Genomic DNA, 21,202 nt, shown 5'->3' with positions numbered 1-21,202 from the left:
AACGGTAAATGGCGCCTAGATGCAGAGAGACAGGAATACCCAACGAAACTTCAATATATTTTATTGTTTATTATAATTTCAGTTTACAAAAATCATAAATAATTTTCAAAAAGTATTTGTTTTGACTGCCAGGAATATACGTTATGTCAAGGTTGACGATGCGAGAAATGATATATTATCAGAGCTGATCAATTTGCATATTTTGAAAAATCGTAAATTAATGGTATAAAAAAGGTGTTGGTGCAACGACAATGCAAAGAAATGCAGTTGCAGTAGCTGATATGGTGCAGGAAGCTTTAACATAAGCCACTGTAAAAGGAGCCCTGTTTTCCTGGCGCCTACCTAGAGGACAGGCTACAACTAGCAGCAAACTTTGTTTAAAATAGTATGAGAGACTCAACTGGAGAATTCAGGGCTCCCGATAACCTGGGGTTTCAAGAACTGCGGAACTGGGTGTGGCTTAGGGGGCTAACCCGTTTCTTTTCTCGTAATCCTTCAATTTGCCCTGCTCATCTAACCTTCCACCTTGCACTCGAGGCGATGGAATTGCTTTGCTTGTACTAACAATCTGTTGGTTCCTGTCGAATTTAGGTTCATTAAAGTCACAAGGTCTTACCCTTTTCATTTTCCACTGTGAACCGAATCTGCTGCACAGGCGCTTCGACCGCTTAAATCCAATTCAATTGACAACAATCAAACAATTGTAAACAAAATGGCGTCCAGAAGACAACGGCCCCTGAGCGCCAATTTTGTTTCTGTCGGTAGTTTACGAGAAAACAAGGGTACCCCTCAGCGTTCTGGCATCAGGACACCACCAAACAAAGTGAAGACACCACTGACAACATCGAGGTCAAATATTAGCCAAGTGAGTTCTTTTGTTCGATCTCATTTAAATTCACATCAAAATGCTTTTGTGTTAGGCATTAATGCAATAGATTGAATTAGTATAGATAGATTGTGCCCATATTGGCAAATGCGATTTATTATAATTTGAAGGTTCTTCGCCCAAATTATTTGGACCGTGAGGTTGAGAAACTTGGTGAGCAATTTGAATCTGTGTACCTCACGCCAGTGAATTATAAACCTGTGCTATATGAAAATCATGCCTAAAGTTCTTGCAAGAATGGAACAATAAAAGAAGAGAGTGTCAGGTTCCAAAAATCTCAATGATATGTCACCAGTTTTATGTAAATGAAAGTAAAAGCTACATTTGTAATGGCTTAAGCAATTTTACTACTACCACTTCATTCAACATCATTTTCTGTTTTGTCGACTGAAAACTCTACACTCCCCTCATGAAAGTATTGCACCACCTCGAAGGAGGGAGAGTGGCGCAAGAATTATCGAAAGCTATTGTTGCGCGAATTTTTCAAATGGTGAATGGGAGTGTGTCGGAAGTGAAACAACCACCAATCAAAACTTCAATCTTTCTAAAGCACATTTTTTTAAAGGGCCTCTCCAGCCAAAAAAAAATTTTTTTTGATTGACTAAAAAGTTTGCATCTGGTGCGTGTATTATGGAAAAGTCATTGTTTTTGAAAAATTCCAATTAGTTAAGAAGTTATAAGGCTTTAAAGTTGCACCTTTCCGAGAAAAAAACGACAAAAGCTGAATCAGTTTTGTGACATTCTGACGTCACAATGTGCGGCTTTCATTCGCCATGAATTTTGTATCTCTTCCACCGAATCGTGAAGGAGTCATGGTCACGTGTTGAAAACGTCATCTAAATCTACAGCAGGAGCTTTTTAGGAACGAAAAATATTAAACGTTTACAATCATTCTAAGTTTGAATGTGTCCATGCTGTGCCATGACTTATTTTTGATCACCTGTGTAGGCCCACAAAGCTACGGTTTCCTGTTCCAGCTCTTTCCTCGCGTATAATTAATTGAAATTGACACTTCAGTTGTTCTCCAGAAACGATGAACAACTAAAGGCTTCAGAATTGATCTGAAATGCTCAATATAAAAGCTGGTGGAACAGAACTGAGAGTACCATCACTTACAGTGTTCAATTTGCGAGTCGCCGTCATTCGATTCAGTTTGAGGCAAGACTAACAAAATATACTGTGACGTCAAAATTGCGTCACAGTGTCACCAAACCGAAACAAAATTTTTCAGTTAATTCAATTCAATTATCGAAATGCAATAGCTTATATCTCACAAACTGTAAAAAATATCGAAAAACAAATAACGAATTCGTGATCATCAGGTTCAACTCCTTTAGATTAGCCAATAAAATGCAAGTGCAAAATTTGGCTGGAGAAGCCCCTTTATTAATAGTTTCAAAACGTCTTTTAACAGTTTCAAATTTTAATATTTTGATGGGAGCTATGAACTTTTGAAACCGCTTTATGCCTTCTTGAATTGGTTGCATATAATTGGCAATGTATAAGTAGAATTTCATTCCAAACCTGAGGAATTCTTTTAATTAACGATTCTTTGGTTCTTCAAGAATCTTTCAAATCATGGTTTGTAATGTTTTTCATACGAAGCCAAATATTTTTAATGATGTACAAATCAAAGTTTCTTCTTGCCAAATGGTATATTTCAAAAAATTTCCTGCAGAACATAATGCCTCAAAAATTTCCCTGTGATTGTGCAGTTGCATGTTTGATGTGTCTTCATACCTTTCTCTTGACTGTGACTTGCTCATAAAGAAGTAAACCACAGTTGCTTTTATAAAACTAAACTATGGCACTGAATATTTTATGTATATATAATATTCAATAATTGTGTTTCACTGAAGTCTTGAAAGTGTATTATTGTATTTTATTGCATGTTGAGGTTTTATTGTATTTTATTACATTGCTAATGTGAATACTGCAATAAACACCAAATTAATACTTCATCAGTAATTATATGTGGTTGAGGTAATGTGAAACTTCTCCAGGACTGATATTATGTTTGCATTAGAATTATAAAGACAAATTGATCACAGTGACACAGTGACTTCAATTTTGTGATTCCCTAAATGAGCTAAATGCTGAATGATGTAATTTAAAGACAATTCCGGGGGAACAAGACAAAGATTCTGATAAAAAAAATAACCTTTACATAATGCAAATGCCAAGGCACATGATAAATTGTTACTTTATGAAAAACAGGTGTGTGACAAAATGCGCACCTTGTCTCACTTTGAGAGGCCTTATGTGCTCTTCTGTGTTATTTTTGATATTTTGATTTTTTCAAAATTTACATAAACTTGTCAAACATTGTAGGCCATTTTTTGTTTTCCCTGCCATATTAAAATCCTTCAAAACATCCTTGCTATAAGCAAATATTCTTTACATTTGACACCTTTGCTTTTCTTTCCAATTGCAAATTTTGTTTGGTTATTGTTTTGCAGTTAAGCTTTACTATAGATCATGATCTTTTTAAAAACTTTTTATTCAGACTTCAAATGATCCTGCTGATGGATTGTCTATCACTGGTTCTGGTGTTGGTTCAGCTAGAACAAAGAACAAAAGAGGTATTTGCTTGATATATCAGATCAATATTCTGCAATGCTAGACACATGCTTCGCATGACAATCTTAAATGCCTACAACTGAGAACATTTTGCAGAAATAGATTTTATGAAAAGGGTTTAGAAAGTGGAAATCACTTCTTGATTTTTGAAAGATTGTATTAAAATGCACTTTTGTCTTAAGGTGTAATTTGTATGCAAAACAAAAATCTCAACTTGAATATTTTTCAGGTGAGAACTTGAGGGGATCGTTGGGCTCATCACTGAGACCAAATGAAGTCCAGAAACCTGCTCCAAAAATTATGCAAAAAGATTCTAAAACCCATTCTGGCACAAAAGGAGGGTAAGAATTCATGTTTTTATATTAGTCAAGTATTTTTTAATGGCAACCTCTTTGATAACACTTTTGTGCACATAGTCTTTGAGTGTGCTGGTTGGATTTTTAACTTTTCAATGAGAGCAAGGGCTTTTTCATTATTTAAACAAAGCAAAAATTTTCGTAATGCAGCTTTATTCTTTGTAAAAATTTCTATTTTTTTCTCACATGAATCTTTTATGATCTGTTCTTTCAAGATTTGCTTGATAAAATTGTCATGTGCTTACTTATCGACTATGTAACTTTTGTGGAAATGTGTGCCCAATTTATCCGCTTCAATGTTTTTGTTCACCTATGTGCTGTGTACGTGTGTCTTCTGAGTTTGTGCATTTAAATTTTCTGATGAATTTCTTTGTGGAGAGCAAATTCCGCTTGTCAATTGAATAGGCTGTGATCTGACCACAGAATTCCCTACTTCTAAAGTAAAAGAGCAAACAAGCTGCAAAGGTCCGGTCAGATCCAGACACTGCACAGAGCATGCACGAGAGAACAAATAAATTGAAGTTGAAATATGTGTATAATTACGTCTTAAACATTTGGCTGACAAATGATTAAGCTGCTTTGATTTAATCACACTTTTCTGTACAGAAGTGCAACGTCCCAAAGGGGTGGCAGTGCTAAAAATCTCTTGACCAAACCAGCTTGGTTTGTTTCTACCGATGGAATTTCAAATGAAACGGTATGTCTTGATATTTATGCAAAATGTTCTATCTATTTATATTGCAAACAATTTTTTTGCGGTACAGAATTTGAAAATGGCTTTCAAAAAAGCAAACATTTTACAACATACTAAAAGCTTTTTCGTCTGACACTCCTCAGTGCATAAAACGTCAGAATAAGGGTCCGAAAGAACACAATGAAAAATATATACCCAGTTGTGGATCGAAATCGGCCAATCAGAAAAACGCAAGCACAAGACCGGTATAGTTGACCAATCAGTGCCGCGAGCCTAAAGAAAAGTTACCAATGGAGTCCAAGAGAGAAAACGAACTCCTTCTGTCTACACAATGGCGGCTTTTTCGTTTGTATGTAGATCGACTCCAAAACTGCTAGATGGAAGGACGACCGGGCTCTGCCAATTATCCGAAACATGTCGTCATTATAGAGTTTTGCACAATCTGGGTTGTCTAAAAGATGTTGACCGATGGCAGAATCACTTGTTTTAGCAGTGTTTCTAAGAAACAAAACTGCCCCTCAAAGAGAACAGCCATCTAGATCTTTTAGGTCTAGAAACACTTTCGGACCCTTATTCTGACGTTTTATGCTCTGAGGAGTGTCAGACGAAAAAGCTTTTAGTATGTCGTAAAATGTTTGCTTTTTTCAAAGCCATTTTCATATTCATATTGCATTCACGTTTCTCTGTTTTGTTGAAAGATCGATGCATATTCGTAAATAGGGAACAATCGACACATTTGGTAAGGCCTATTCCTCCTGATTTTGTTTTGCAGCCACGCAGTGATACCTCAAAAGCCACTTTCAGTGTCATTCCACCACGCCCTTCTGTTGACGAGTTCTTAGACTCTGAAGTCAGGGAAACCAAGAAAGAAAGCCCGCGCAGGAATGAGTTAGCAAGAAGTTTTTCAAATCCTGCTAGGTATGAAGATCAAAGTGCTTCGGTTGGTTTCCTTGATCAGGCAGCTCTTTCAAAAATTGGCCATCTTTTGGAAAACATCAGCAACGACAGCAAGCTAAGTGACGTCAGGAAAGAACCTGAGTTTGACAAACCAAGCAAGTCATTTGGAAATAAAACAAGTGCAACAACAGATAGTAATCATTGGCCTAATTATAAAGAAGATGGTGGGGATCCGGAGGATTTGCTGTTTTCACAAGCCAATAAAAGAGCCACTAAGACGCGAGACTCTAAAACACATGTTAATAGTAAGGTTGGGGGCGGAAAGTCTACGGTTCATAGAAGCTGGGGAAGTGTTGAAGGAATTGAGACAAAAACAGATGATTATTTAATCGCAAGAAGAGAGAAAGCAGCAATCGTTATTCAAAGATGGTACCGTCGAGTTAAGATAAGAAAGACTGCTGGGGCAGCTGCAATGAAACGAATGATGGATGCAAAAAGGAAGGAAGTAGAAGCGAGGATGAGTTATGAAAAAGAAGAGGTAATCAGCTCAATTCTATGGGTATTAGATAAAAGTGGTGTTCGATTGTATTAAAGACTCTGTCCTTGCTTGACCTGCATAGATTACAAATAATCATTATTTTTGCAATACCATACCTTTGATTACGATACAATAGCTGGTATGCAATTGCCTTATTGGTGCATAGTTTCAGTATAGAATAAGACTATGGTATTGCCAAATTTGCAAATAGCACGGAAGAGCGGAAGCGTAGCATATATTCTAATAAAGTAATTTTCATCAGACATTCGTCAGAGTATAAACGTCGGATAATGTCCAAAGGAAAGCAGACAATGTTTTCGGTCTTCCGTGCTAATTTCAGTATTGAAATCTGTGTAGGTTTACATGTATGCACAATTGATACAAATTGGGAGATAATTGCAATGCTATAAAGAGCAAAGGGGGAGTTCGCCAGAAATCATTTCAGATCGAACCTTCTAAGGTTGGAGGCCTAGCAAGGTTTTAAAGTTTCTCTCATGGAAGTAATTGAAAGTGTTCTTCGGATGTAATAGTACAATGAGCCATTATAGGTCTGGATGTGTTTTTGGGATGCTTGATTATAAAACGTGCTTTCCGAGATAAGAAACTAGCCACTTGAGTCAGAAGTATTCTCATTGTCTGTTTTTTGCATGACTTTCTGAATGTTGGGAAATCGCCATGTAAACAAATATGCTAACGAACCAACTCTGGAGTTAGCTTGAATCATTCTTATAGAATTTAGCTGTTATTCTACAGTTCTTTCTCTGATGAGCGTTTGAGGAAATTTTGTCTTTCTTTTTAATCAAGATACTTTTACTTTTTCGTACCGACCTGAAGTGTATCAGGTCAGTCTAGATAATTGATGACCATAAACCGTCGTAATTGTAGCAAAGAACTAGTTTTCCAGTTTCTTACAGTTTCAAAAGCAATATCTTTCATTCGATGAAATTTCCCTTTTGATGTAAGATATTATGTTGTGTTGAAATATGTCATGTATCATTTACTGCATGAAAGATCAAACTATCAGCTTTGACGTGACAGGGGGAACCCAGGGGCTGTTTTGTGTCTGAAGACAAAAATGGATGTCAGGGCTTACCAAGATACAGAAGCATTTTAAATGTGATCCTTTAATGCCCACTAGCTTCTTTATATGAATTTAGCGATGATAGAGTTAGTATAATTCCAACATAATCTATTGCATTAATTTTCTCTGTAAACTTGAAATTTGCCTGTCTTGTTCTCTTAGTTCCAAGTGCAGCATAACGCTGAAGTGGATAAAATAAAAAGAAGAGAAGAAAAGGCAAGGTTAGCAAGACAGGCCGCCATTGAAGATCTTCAGAAGAAACGCGAGGAGAAGAAAACAAGAAATCAGGCCATAGCACAACAAGAAATAGTAAGTTTGCTGGAGCTTTTCTTGATGCTGAATGAAAACGAGACTGCAGAAAATGCATTCCAGAAATATTTTCTTGAATGTCTCTGCGCATCTAATAAATGGAGTGACATTTCTACATCTGGTCGCAGCAATGGCGTGCCCTTTTGTTTAGAGCAAATCAAGTTTCCTCAAGATTTACACAATCTTGCATTGGTTTGATAACAAAGTAACTATCAATCATTTAAATTTTCTTCGTTAATTTTGGCTTCTTGATTGATAAATATTCTTGGATCTAGCATAAATGTGCACGCTAATGTGCACGATGTAAGTGCAACTTATACTTAAGGGCAGACTTTGCTCTTGCACACGCGAAATCTTGTTTGAAATTGCCGTACTCTGCTGTCCTGAAAGACGGCAAACTTGTATTTTGTATTGTGAAAGGACAATGATACTTATTTCTTTTAACAATTATAGAAATAAATCAAAACAATTGTCTTGATGGGATGGGACAGACCTAGAGAACCTTTTTGTTTAATTGATTGTTTATATCTATTTCTTTATTTAAGTATGTTTCTAAATAGTATTTCTTTCTTGTTGGAGTGTTTTGTTTCTTAGAAAAAGATTCAACCTGACTAAAAACATTTGAACTCTCTGAGTTATAACTACATGAGCACCATAAATTATCTATTGAAAGAAATGACGCAACCAGAATGTGTGAGATCGGGCATTACTCGTGTTAAATGATGTGATCTCATGTTTCTTCGGCTCTGTCTTGTGACACTGCGCATTGCGAAGCAAACCAGTAAACATCAACTGCAATTTTGATAAATCATTATAATTATTTTCTTTGTGTATATCGGCTTGACGCGTGAATACCGACTGTTTTCATGAAAATACCGACTGTTTTTGCTCTATCGAATGTTTCATCGTTTCTTCAACTGTTACACTTTTATTTGTAGGCTTACCTTCAAGAAAGTGGGAAGATATCAAAGCAAAAATCTCAACCAAAATCCAGGCCAAGACAGAAGAGGCCCGATAGTGCAAGCTCTGCTCAGTCAATTTCGAATGGCAAAAAAGCAGACGGGGAAAGGGATTTAAGACCCCCAACTGCAAGCAGCGTGGGAAGAAAAGTTGACGAAATATTTGAGGTCAATACTCTGAATTTGTTTTATACAAGTAATTTACTTCATTTATCAAAAATCTATTCTGATGCAAAAAGACATTAGATGTGACCCTTTTCTTCACTGTTCATCGAATGTTCACTCCAAACCTGTAACAAAATTAAAAGTCGCTGATATGAACTGATAATAACTTGATCAAGACAACTTAATTTTTGTAATTGAAAAGTTGTTTTGCGTAATGCTTCAAAACCAGGGTCAAGATTAGGCTTTGTTCAAATTTGTTCTGCCTTCGATTGCTCTAAGTGCCATTTCCTTTCAGAAAGAAAGGATTTTCCCTTGTTCAAAACGTTAACAAGGCAAATTTTCGTTTACATTCTTTTTTATATATTTAACGAGTTTCAAGTGATTATCAATAAAAGTTGTTGATTTTTGAGTAAATGACGAATGAAGTAAAAAAGAGAGGAATTAATATGTCTGCTTTCCTGTTTTAACTCAGGGTCAGAGTTAAATACTGAGTCAGTTTTTTCTGTCATTTTATTGCTAATTAAATCATCAATATATTACATTTTTTAGCATTCTTTGCGAGGTATTTTTTCTTAACTATTTTAAAGGGCTCGAGTCATACACGCAGTCATAAAGATGAAGACACTGATATCATGCTTACAGATCGAACAGCAGGAAATGACGAAACAACCGTCAGGTAGGTGATCGTTGTGTTGATAGATATTGAATTCTGAGCCGCAAAAAGAGCAAAACAGATTCGTTTTGGTGTTATGCCTTTGTACTTCATTCAGACCTCTTAAGCACGTGGCTTCTGGTATATGCGAGCTTTACAACAAAAGCTTACCCTTGAAATTTAAACTTAAAAAAATTCAGTTTCTTGAAGCTCTGTTAGCCAGCAATGTCCTCTATTATAGATTTTAGTAAGTGAGGATTTGCATCAATTTTCGTTCAAGATAACCCTGCTAATGTCGAATCAAGCCAAAAAGCCCGAAGTAAATATAAACGAAGACACATTGCTGACCGAGTTGATTAAACCAATGCCAAGTTCTAATTGAATTGTAATTGTTTTGTTTCCAGCAGCAAGGCTGAAGAGGAAGTGAAAGGAAGTAAGACGACATTCGAAGATTTGCTAGACACTCTGAAGGAGCTGGAGTCTGAACCGCCTGAACTTAGTAAACAAAGAAAGTCGTACAAAGATGCCTGGAGTAAATATGCTTTTTGTAATCCTTTACATACAATCAGTGTCTTTAAGATGGGCATCTGCTGTTTACTTGCCAGAAAATATTGATGAATTTAAGCAAGGATTATTTAGAACTAAAATAGCAAGTAAGATTTTTCTACAACGAAATTGTGATCATTGCATAAATACAGTGTAAATCATTAATTGATGCTCGGTTGAAGTTATTACCAAGCATTATCAACAACAACAAGAATTTCTTTGTGTCACTGAAATACCTTTCTTGTGATGTGGACATTGGTCAACTGCGCGTACACGATGACAACGAATAACCTTCTGACCGTTTACAAGTTTTTGAATTTTATGCTTTTTCTCTATTGCTTCTGAAAAAGTTCTTTTTTCTTTGCAGTTAATGACACTGATGGCAAGAACGAAAGGGTAAAGCTTTAGATTTTAGTGTAATTTTGGTGTTATTGCTCTTGTTTTGTTACTATAACGTTTTTTCAAAAAAGATCAAATCCAATCTATAGTATTTAAATTTTGTCTATCCAGCATTCGTTGACAACGCAAAATCTTCGCACTTTATCGTCCTCAAAAGATGACAGGTACGGTAACTATACTCTTGTGTTTAATGTTCATACTTAACATTTATCAATTCTGTCCTAATTTTCAAGGTGATTCCAACTGCATGTTCATTTTCAACTTCCCCACAAGATGTAATCCTTCAATTTTGGCTACATTTGTGATATGACATCTTTCATTTTGTTCATATAAAGTTTATGTATCCTGGTTGTACTGTTTCTAATACATATAAAGTATAGCAGATTTGGCAGTCTCAGGGTTGTGATCGATACTCACTTTTATTTAACTCTCCCGTGCTCTACAAACCTTCACACCGTATATGTGCCCTGACACGCGATAAAGTCACGTGTGCGCTACATTGCACTGGTAAAAATTCACCAAACTGTGTGTCCAGTGCATTTCGTCAAACTTTAAAAACCTTTTGCCATGAAATATTTAGAACATTTGGTTCTACAAAGTGGATTCCCATATTAGGTTCAAATTAGGTTCTGCTTTTCTTCTGCCTTTCTTGTCATTTACAATTGCAAAATATTCCTTTTCTATTCTCTTTCTTTGCATGTTTTTTGTGTCTTCCAGTTTTTTCTTACTTTCTGAAATAACGATTTCCGGAGTTGCCTTGGTCTAAAAGTCTTTTTCGAGCATTGTTTGTTTTTCATGGAAAGTGTAAAATTTATTATTTGCAATATTTATGTTTGCTTTTTTTAGAAATAATGTTTGCTTTTTTAAAATCCACTTTCAAAATGTTTCCTTTATTTCCTTTAGAATGACGAACAATCCACTTTTAACTGCGGATAAACTGAGGTTTGTTTATTTCATTATTTCACATGCATTACTGTTTACTTCTTGTATTTCACTTAATTTTGTTAACGAACATATGAAATATGGAAATAGTTTTTATCTTAGAAGCAAACATCTCTGATAGGCTGGCAAGAATGTTCGTTGATAGCAACTTTTGAAAAAATTTCGAAGGCTAAAAAAAAGTCTTTGGATTTTGATATTTGATTAACTATTTAAATCAGTCGTCTGATATTGTGTTTATTCTAAAAACTAATTCGAGACAGGGTCCTTATTGATAGCCCTATTTTGATTTAATAACTAAGCTATGTTTTTGTATAAAATTGGCTTTTTTATTATCATGCACGAGCCGATTGAAATATACTTTTTACCTTGGTCATGAAAATACAGGACAATTTGTTTTTCAACAGGTCAATTATAGACTTTCTAGACGAAGTCGAGCAAGCCGAGCAGGATATCCGAAGTGAACTTAGCAGGGTAATAATATCACGTTCATTTTTTAGTCTCTTCAGTTTTGCTTTTTTCATTTTATAAACAATATTCGGATCACATCTACAAAGACAATTTTCTAGAAGTTATCACGATGTAAGTTCTAATCACTTACATCAGTAAAACTTATAAAAAATGCAGTAAGCTGAAGATAAACGAGAAAATTTAGTTAGAGAAAATTGATTTGGACCAGAGATAATTTGTATCTTTGAAAGTTGTTAGCACTAGAAGGGGAGACCACTGCTATTGAGACCTTTGTGTATGTTTTTGTGGTTACAGTTTCTTGTTGTTGCGTATTCTTTCATACTTGTTCTTTCTACAGTCCAGGGTGGTTGACTCTGTAGTTTCAGAGAAAATTTCTGATGTCTTTGAGGGAGTCCTTTCACCTGAGTAAGTCATGCTTACGTATGATTAATAGCTCATAATGTTTTCTCTATTAATGGAATACCTTTACCAGACCAGACTAAATAATAGCCTTGAAAATGTATTTTATTTGACACTGGGGAACCGTTAGGTCCCGTTGAAATCTCAGAGCGGCTAAGTTCGTTTGTTTAATCTCAGTGACTTCAAGGCAAGATAAGTCTTTAGTTTTCTTTGTGACTTGTCTTATTAAATAGTTTTCCTTTCAGGTTTTGAGTGTAAACCGCTTTACAGATTTTGACTCATTACAAAGTTCAAGTCAAGCTGTATAACTTTTTTTTTGCATAACATTTTTTTCAACCATGGGAAAATTGCGGCAGAGTCGCTTACTATGAATCGTGTCTTTCTTTCTGTGTTACCTTCACGCCCAAAAACATGATGTTTTGCATTGACGGTTCCCCATTATAATGCTTAGCATCACTAGCGTGGATGACGTTTTTCTGTCCTGGGAAAGTTTGCTGTTTTGTCCCTTCGGACATTTATAGATTTGTCTAGTAACCACCTATACTTTTTGTTGTCATCAGGAAGGATATGGATTCTGCCTCGCAAATAGCAAGCGAAATAAGCAAAGCAATTTCTGAACAGAAGGAACAGCTAAATGACAAAAATCGATCTGTAAATTTATTGCAAAAAGCGTTGGTAAGCTATTATGTTGCACGTTTTATGATGTCCATTTTTCTGCTATTGTTACTCACCTTTATGGCTTGATCCTTTCGAATTATTCCGTTAGATAATTATACTGTCGTAGTTTCCGTTTCTGTAAGCTATGATTTTAAAATATAGCCAAAATTGGTAACTGGTCTAGTTAGAGAGAAATGTCACAAGTCCACGCAACAATGTGAAAAGCTAAAAGTGCCCTGTAAACGATTTTTGCATTGTACCGGCCGGCCCAAGAATTATGTTTTCTGGGGAGCATATGGTAATCGCTTGCTGATAGAACTTAAATCGCACACTTATAATCTTTAAACGATGCTAATCGATTTTCTGTTGTAGGAGGAGGGGTATCATAGATTGAATTACATGTAAATCTAAGATAAATCCTAACTGTCATTAAATTTTTAAATTGCAATATTTTATTAGATTTCACTTCTAACCCTTTTATTCTGAAAACGATCTGTTTGCAGCAACAGCAACGCGAATTCTCTTCGACACACATACAGGAGGTGAGCAAAGAACACAAGCAGCAGTTGAGTCTCCAGAGGCAAGAATACGAGAGCACTATTCAAAGGCATTTGTCTTTTATTGACCAACTGATTGATGACAAGAAGGTTCTGAGCCAACGCTGCGAGGATCTTGTGAAAAAGCTGAAGGAGACAGATCAAAAGTATTCAACGAAGCTGAAGACAGTTGAGGAGAAGTATGGGGTCCTCTCTATTTTGGCGCCTGTATAATATAAGAGGGGCTTTGTATTGTCACATGCAGTGGTATTGCAGAAAATCTCGTCTGAAGTGTTCAGTTGTAAAGAATATTTTATGTCTTTTGTATGAACACATAGGTCAAGCTGCTTTCTCTAATAAGTAACCCATTCGGGATAAGACGTGATAAAAGTACCGACCTAAACCCTGTTTTCAAGGAGATTTATTCGAGGGGCTTATCCGAGAGGGCTTATTCGAAGGGGCTTATTCGAAGGGGAGGGGCTGGAACAGATGTGATAAGGTTGGCGGTTGACGAAAAATAGCTAACAGTTGCTAAACAAGGCTAGTTTCAAAGTGGAATTATCACTGATGTTTTGGTTCTACACTGTCAATGTTCGTCTTTCCTTTCAGTCATGCAGTCGAGCTTAAAAAGCAAAAGGAGGTGATGGAGGCTGCTGAAAAACTGCGCAGAGAAAAATGGATACAAGAAAAAACGATTCAAATAAAGGTATTTCCTGATTTCATCCAGTTAGAAAATTTTGTCGTAGCATAACATCGACCGTCTTTTATCAGTTAGCAGTTAGTTTGTCTCTTCCATCTTTTCCCTAATTGCTATATTATTTGAGATTCAGCAGGTCTTTTTATAAAGAAAAGTCGAACATGTTTGAAATTTATCTTTTATTGATGGTATACTTTCTTATGTGCTTAGGATAAAATTCATCTCCTACTCCTTTGTTTCCGAGTTATTTTATGATAAGTCATGAGAATGTAGGAAATTAATGGCTTTGCCTAAAAGACACAAAGTCGCATTGCTCTTTACAAGGTGGATTTCGATGTATAACGAAATTCAGTAAGCGTTACGTATTGTTTTGTTTTGATAGACCAATAAACAGTGTGACAGTGTGTCTTTAACACGTGTTTTTAATGAAACTGGCTGATAAAACTAAATTCATTGCCAAAATTCGCCACACTCTTGTAAAATCCGAAACTGTTTTTGAAAATCTCTGTTTCTGCTTGCTGTTGATATTATCAAGTGTTTCAAAATCAGAGACAATTTTTATAAATTTTTCAATCTAGGAAATGACTGTGAAAGGTCTGGAGCCTGATATTCAGAAGCTGATCGCCAAACACAAAGCAGAAATAAAGAAACTCAAAGCTATGCACCAGGTTAGGGCTATGTCTAGCTATGAGTAAATTTATTTACTTTTATCCAAATGCGAAACCATGTCTATGTAGGGCTAAAATTGTGAGTAAGATTCAAGACCAAAAAACCCTGCGTATGAAATCAGGTTGAGGTGTACTTAGCTGCTGCGTCATGATTTTATGTCAAAACGTAAAACTCGGGCAATGTCAAGTATTATAATAGAACAATTTTGCAGCTGCCATCTAGAGTTCCATTTGAGTTATTATGGTTGCATTCAGCTATGAAAGATTGTCATAAAGCTGGAAGATCGTGATTATTTGAGATGCTTTTCCTTTGCGACTCTTTGAGATGTTTTCCTTTATGATGTATAGGGATTAAGAAATTTCCTCTAAATGCAACCAATTCTTATTTTAAGGGTGAATTGCTGGAAGCAGATGAGAGAGCTGGTAGGAAATACATCAGACAAATTGAAGAATTGAGAGAACAGCTAGAGATCGAAAAGGACCAAGCAGTGCAGAGAGAAAGAGATATTGCAAGACAAAGGTTGGCTTAAATGTTCAAATGTTGTATGTCGATAGACAAATACTTGGTGACTGATTCGAATTTAAAACTTATCTGTGATGCCTACGGTTGCAAGACAAGGTGTTGTATACATACAAACTAGCTTTGTACTGGTGCGTGTGTATCTAGAGCTTGTCAGTCGTGTCGTGTCACAAGTTCTGAAATGTTTCTGTTTTTGTAGGTACGAAAAGCAATTGGAGCAAGGAGAACAAGCTTACCAGCAACAGCGTAGGCGCCTGTACTCTGAAGTTCAGGAGGAGAAAGAAAGGCTCACAGAACTGCTGCAAAAAACAAAACAAGAAACGACCCAAGAGAAGAACGCCAGTGAAGTGGGGATCTTCTTTGTTCTTATTTATATATAGACTACATGCTTTTTTCCTTTCGTCTGCCTTTTTTCGTGTTTTTCTGTTACTTCATTTATTTTCTATTATTTTTATGTAGGAATCATATCGTCATACACTCCTTGCCATGCAAGAGGACCATCACAAAAAGCTTGAAGAAATCGAAAGGCGGCATACTGTAAATTGTTCAATTTTTTCTTATCATAATTGTTATCATAATACCTGTCATAAAAGTCTTGTCTTTCACCCAAGATGTCTTCATAAAATGCCATTCCCAGTCCATATAGTTGCCATGTTACGAATTTACTTTTAAGGTCTTTAATCCTTTCTCTCTTTTTTCGCTCGCTCTTGAGCTATGCGAAGCGTGGCTATTCTCTTTTTAACAAGATAGTAAATTTTAAAGTGAATGATCTGAGCCAAAAGGCTTGTTCGAGAAATGTTCTTCAGTTCACTGCGGTTCAGGCATAACTGTACGAGGTGTTGTGATAATCGATGAAAGAGACTCTTGCATAAACGTTAGTTCATACATCTTGATAGAATGATTATCACATCTGTTTTTGGCAAACAGAGAACGCTCGAGGATTTCTTCTTTGAACTCAGACCATTCACTTTGGACAAGGGGTGGCAATCTTTTTGAAATCATTATATGAAATAATTTTTGAAAAATCTTGATATGAATTTATTGTCTCGCGGGCCACAAAAATTTCTTCCCGGGCCGGATTTGCCCGCGGGCCGTAGGTTGTCCACCCTGTTCTAGCGAAATGATTTGCAAATCATTACTGTAAACATCCGTTTTTTCCTTTCTTTCTAGTCAGAAATGAGCAATCTAAAAGAGCAACTAGAAATCGAAAAACAGCAGTGGATAGAAAACTACATGAAAAAACAGGTTTGTTGAAAGTCTTCCCTCGCAGGCAGATTAAACATAACTATTTCCTTGCGTGAAATGCTCAACTGTTCCTTAGATTTTGATGATCTAACTTTTGTTTTTATTTCAAACATGTTGCATTCAAAACATACCATTTGAGGTCCTGCAGTCTTTACGTAAGGTACTGATCTCAAGCAGTTTTAAAAGATTCCCTTTCTTGTCACCTTCCAGACAATTCTCAAGCCAGCAATCCTTATCAAAATGTCTTTCACTCATTTTTTCTTAATTTAGCCTCCAAAACAAAATTTCATTGCAAATCGTTTTTATATTACACAAATTGCTTTTTGCGGATTATTCTAAAACTACTTTTAACTATTTCTTGTCCATCTTAAAACCCTGTATGCGTGTATTTTCTAAACCTTGACTACTTTTTTATCATTTTTTCATATAACTGTACAAGATAAAGTTTTGCTTTAGGATACATACTTATTGGCAAAAGAAAGAGAATTGAAAGAGGGTGTCAGAGAAGCAAGAGACAAGGTATGTACTCGAAATGGTAATAAATGTTGTATATCCGAGACCGAGTTTTTGTGAAACTCAAACCAAGGCTTTTTCGCAAAGCTGCATCCGCGTAAATATTTTAGATGATTTGTTGATTCCGTTTATTAGATTTCCAGTCATTTTTCAAATTGTCACTTGTTGGATGCTAAACTGTGCTTGTCACTTGTTCGATTTTATTTCAATAAAACATTTTCAGTTAGCGAACTATAAAATTAATTGGTAAAATGGGAGAGACGCTGGGAAAAGTTCGTCCACTAGATTTTATAAATTTCACAATGAAAAATTCAATGATGAATGAGAGATAGGCAAGCTCTTAAGTGCCGAAGAATAATCCAACCTAACTAAGTTAAACTTGAAAACTAAATTTTGAACGATGAAGTTAAATAGTTTTTGCCCTGGCCTACAGAGTTGTGAATAAGATAAAATCATTTCTGAACTAGTTTTGGATTTTACTTCAGAAAGCACGAGCATTGAACTAAGCGACGACTTGTCCTTTGTTTTAGGAAATTGAAATGGTAATTTCGAGACTAGAGAAAGAAACTGCGGAGGCAAAAGAAGAATGCGAAAGAGCAGCAGACAACCGAATAAAGTTTGTACAAACTTATTTTGAAAATCTCTGTTCTACGAATGTGTTTAACTGCCAACTAAACACTTTCATTGTAAAGATATATACGTGATAGATTTCACTTAATTATTTGAGAGGTTGCTCGTCCTTTTTAGTGTTTCTATTCCACAACATTCTATTTTCTAAAACACGCAATTTTTTCCTTTTATTTTTTTACTGATATTATCGACAATATATCTTGCTAATATAATAGCTAAATTAATTTCTTGTAAATGATTTTGAAGTTTTAAATAATACGGGGTGGTATTTTGTTAAAATATTCCAATTAGAGAATGGCTTAATTATCTTTTCTTCTCTCAGTTAATACTAAGGAATACTAAGAATATTTCAAATTCTTCCATTTGATTTCTCGTCACAAATGACAACTTTGCAAATTGGAGAACGTTTTGTTTCAATTTTTTTCTACAGGAGAATTAGAGACAAGTATGAGAATGAAATGAAAGAATTGGAAAACTCGGAGAGGTCTTATCAAGAGAGATATGGTGCTGCAAAAGTATGCTCCATTTATTTGACTAATTTCCTTCTCTTACGTTTTATTAGTCATTTTTCTCAATCATAACCAATTAGGTTAAAGATATAGATCAAAGAGGGAGAAAGTTGAAGATGTTTTGCAGTGGCATTGCGCTTCTTATTAACAAACCTATTCTGAAATCCTGAAAGGGACCAAACGGTGATAAAATAGTCCATTTATGAATCTTTGTAAACCAGTCGCAACTGGTTCACCTAATTGCCTTCCTTATCAGCTGACGTAGATAGGACGTTTAGAAGAAAACGTAAGTTCTTACTTCACATGCAAATAGATATTAAGAGGATGACTTTACTCAACTGATTATTCGAAGTATCTTATCATTTTACAATTACAGCCAAGCTGCTTTTTCATGCAGGTATTCTGTTAGGGCTTAACTGTAATGAATGTACCATAAGACCTCAAAATAGACTCTAGGGACATTTTTTGACAAGGGGCTAACTAGATGAGGGTAACTTGAACGAGGGTGGGGATGGATAAAAATTACCTGAAGGCCGCCATATCAATAGAGGTATTGTGAAGTTTAGCATTCTTGGGTGGGGATTTATTCAAGAGAATTGGAGTGAGAATAGCTGCAATTATAATACTTTAACTTTTCTGCAAATTCTTTTTAACTCTTATTTTCTGACCATCTTTCAGGAGCGATCTAATGATCTTGAGAATGAGACAATAAGACTTCGCAGTCAGTTAAAGCAAAAAGATCAAGAGGTTATTGACATAAAAAAGTTAACAGAACAACTTCAAAGTGAAAGGGGGAAGGCTACTGATATAATAAGACAAGAGTTTGCTGACAGGTATTTCCCATCTATATTTCTAATCTTGATCTTTACAAGCTTGTAACTGTAACAATATCACGACTAAAAGCTTGTAACAGCATTCTAAAGCTTTTTAAGCCGTGCTTGTTCTCCGTACATGCTTTCAATTGCTCTTCAAGTGAATAGATAGGAACTTTTTATTCATTTAACACCTTTTCATCTATGGGCACTAGCTTAGAAGGTACAAGCGCCAAAACTTCATCAGATTTACACCCTACCGTTAAGCGTTAAAAGTAGAATGGACGTAGCCTTGCTTTGTGTACCAGCACAAATATTGTTATTTTTACTGTGTCTTGAGACTCGTCACTTCAATAACTGGTATTTGGGTATCAATTCTTTTCTGGAAACAATACCAGAGGAAATGCGTATACTTGTTATCATATCTGAACAGCCTATTTACGTTGATTGTTACTCCAAAAGGCTTGTCACTACAGACGAAGATAACAAGAGGCTGAGAAACGATATTAGTGAGTTGAAAGCGAGGCAAAGATTAGAAATAGATAGGGTGGTTAAGGAAAAGGAGGATGAGATGGAGGAAGTTCATAAAAGGTATTCATATCTGTATCTTTCTAATACTTAAAATGATTCGTGTTACCCTTCTCGTAATCAACCTCTTACGAGTTGTACAACATTAGCGACTTTACAGATTTCAGTTCTTTGAATTTTTCTGCAATAAAGACTTGAATGTGTATTGTAATTTATATCTATATGTAGCTTATAATTTCTCTATATTCTGTATATATCATGTATCATTTTACATATATTTACATAGATTTCCTTGAAATGTCATCAATCATAGCAAAATTTACATCTCAAGGGTTCGTCTTATGGACAATTTCGGATTGATAATTTTTTGTAGTAAGCCCTTTATTGAAATTACGGCAGACACCTAGTACCGTCAATGTGCGCTTTTCAATGTTGATAAGATTAATTGCATCCAGCATAAGGATAGCAAGACACATTATCTATGAACCGTTAAAATACCATATTTTGCCACAGTATTGTCACAGCTTGGTTTTTTAACATTATTTCCTTGCCTATTCGAACTTTTAACCGCAACAAAGCCTATCAAGGTATAAAGAGATATCTTGAAACATTCATTTTTATAAATGGATGCAGCCGTAATATATGACAACCTATTAATCGCTTGCATATATCAATAACGGAACCAAGAGTTATAAATGCAGGGTTTTCCCAGCTTGACACGTGACCTGCTATGTTTTTTTTGACGATCTCTTGCTCAGAATCTTCTTGTTTTGAAAATGATTGTCTGACTACCTCTTGTTGTCAGGGTGAAGATGGCGATTTCAAAGAAAGAAGAGACAGTTCAGATGTTGCGTCACCAAATGCAGGTATGTCCATTCACAATTTACTGTTTCTGCATCCTGCTCTTTGTTTCTGTCACCTCTGCTTTGTTGTCATTCCTGTTTGATGGACACATCAAGGATTCGATTCAGAGTTCCTTTTAATTTTTGTGAAAATTGAAATTAAAACTGCAATGCGTTGTTTGCTCAACCAACTTAAAAACCCAGTTTATCAATAAAGACTTTTTTATATGCTAAAATTTTTCGGTGTCCAAAAATTTATTCATTTTTTAATTGTATATAGAAAATTTTTATGAAAATTTCGAATATACTCAAAACTTAGTCAATCTTTTATATGGCTCTTGAATTTTGGCTTTGAGCTGAAATAATACTGCTCTTTTTGTCTCCTCAACCAAGCTCATTGTTGCTTTACTGAAGTATTTTCTATTGTGACTTTCATCAAGCGTATACTTGGTTGTTTATGTTAGTATGATTGTAAATAAGTTTTACTGATTTTGTTATTAATCTTTGTAGTTTACAGAATAACAAGTTGTAAGTTTAAGGTATTAAAATGCATTAATGCTAGGCAAAGCAATGCTATAAGACATAAACGATTTTTTATTCTTTAAGGCTGCTGAAAAGAGAGCTGACCATTTGGAGATGCTGTTGGCCGAACAGCGTAAGAAGTTGATGCGATAACTTCGCAAGAACCTGGGTGTTATGACATCGGTGTAACAGCTCCAGCACGATTTAAACCCCCCCCCCCCTTCCCTCTCCCAGTTGCAATTTTCACAGGAGCTCTTTGCAGTTTTCCTGGGGTATGGCTTTGTTATCGTGGAGATTCTTAACTCAGAGGCTAAGAAGATGGCTGCAGGGTTAAAAAGATGGCTGTAGGGCAAATTTTGCAATACGTCACAGCTAGGACTGGGTAGCTGCTTTTTGGCAACCTGTTTTGGTTGCAGAGCACTTTTTCTGCATTGAGGATCAATTCTAATGAACATTGAGTCACAAGTTGTGTAAACTGGAGACAATCCGATTAAATATTTTTGTAAATATGGTTCATTATGTCCGGTTGCAAATATTGTGCGTCTATTCGATTATTTATTCGGGATTTTCCTGAAATAAAAGAAGGAAATAAGTCTATATTTTGTGTTTTTCTTTTTGTAAACGAAGAATCGGTAGAATATTGGAAGCAATG

The 21,202-nt window shown here is 35.5% G+C and overlaps 1 protein-coding gene across 2 annotated transcripts; it reads left to right on the top strand.

The window, feature by feature from the left end:
• Window positions 1-572: 572 nt before the first annotated feature.
• On the top strand, window positions 573-21,142 carry LOC135692084 (centrosomal protein of 131 kDa). Of its 2 annotated transcripts, none has more exons than XM_065210114.2 (29): window positions 573-865; window positions 3,393-3,468; window positions 3,696-3,807; window positions 4,429-4,519; window positions 5,289-5,951; window positions 7,195-7,341; window positions 8,280-8,468; window positions 9,053-9,141; window positions 9,525-9,649; window positions 10,031-10,059; window positions 10,174-10,226; window positions 10,966-11,004; window positions 11,409-11,475; window positions 11,810-11,877; window positions 12,432-12,546; window positions 13,032-13,264; window positions 13,674-13,770; window positions 14,340-14,429; window positions 14,822-14,949; window positions 15,149-15,296; window positions 15,409-15,486; window positions 16,120-16,194; window positions 16,651-16,713; window positions 17,238-17,323; window positions 17,768-17,852; window positions 18,525-18,679; window positions 19,121-19,249; window positions 19,992-20,052; window positions 20,635-21,142. In XM_065210114.2, exons 1-29 carry the CDS (start codon window positions 713-715, stop codon window positions 20,701-20,703), a joined length of 3,513 nt encoding a protein of 1,170 aa, XP_065066186.2. In that variant the 5' UTR covers window positions 573-712; the 3' UTR covers window positions 20,704-21,142. The 2 variants fall into 2 exon arrangements, with proteins under 2 accessions (XP_065066186.2, XP_065066185.2); XM_065210113.2 differs by having other exon boundaries at window positions 9,522-9,649.
• The last annotated feature ends 60 nt before the right edge of the window (window positions 21,143-21,202 follow it).

This window comes from Rhopilema esculentum, chromosome 13 (assembly GCF_057945365.1).
Source record: "Rhopilema esculentum isolate cy_ngs chromosome 13, ASM5794536v1, whole genome shotgun sequence".
NCBI classification, from domain to species: Eukaryota; Metazoa; Cnidaria; class Scyphozoa; order Rhizostomeae; family Rhizostomatidae; genus Rhopilema; species Rhopilema esculentum.
This window is presented reverse-complemented; position numbering and strand designations above follow the sequence as displayed.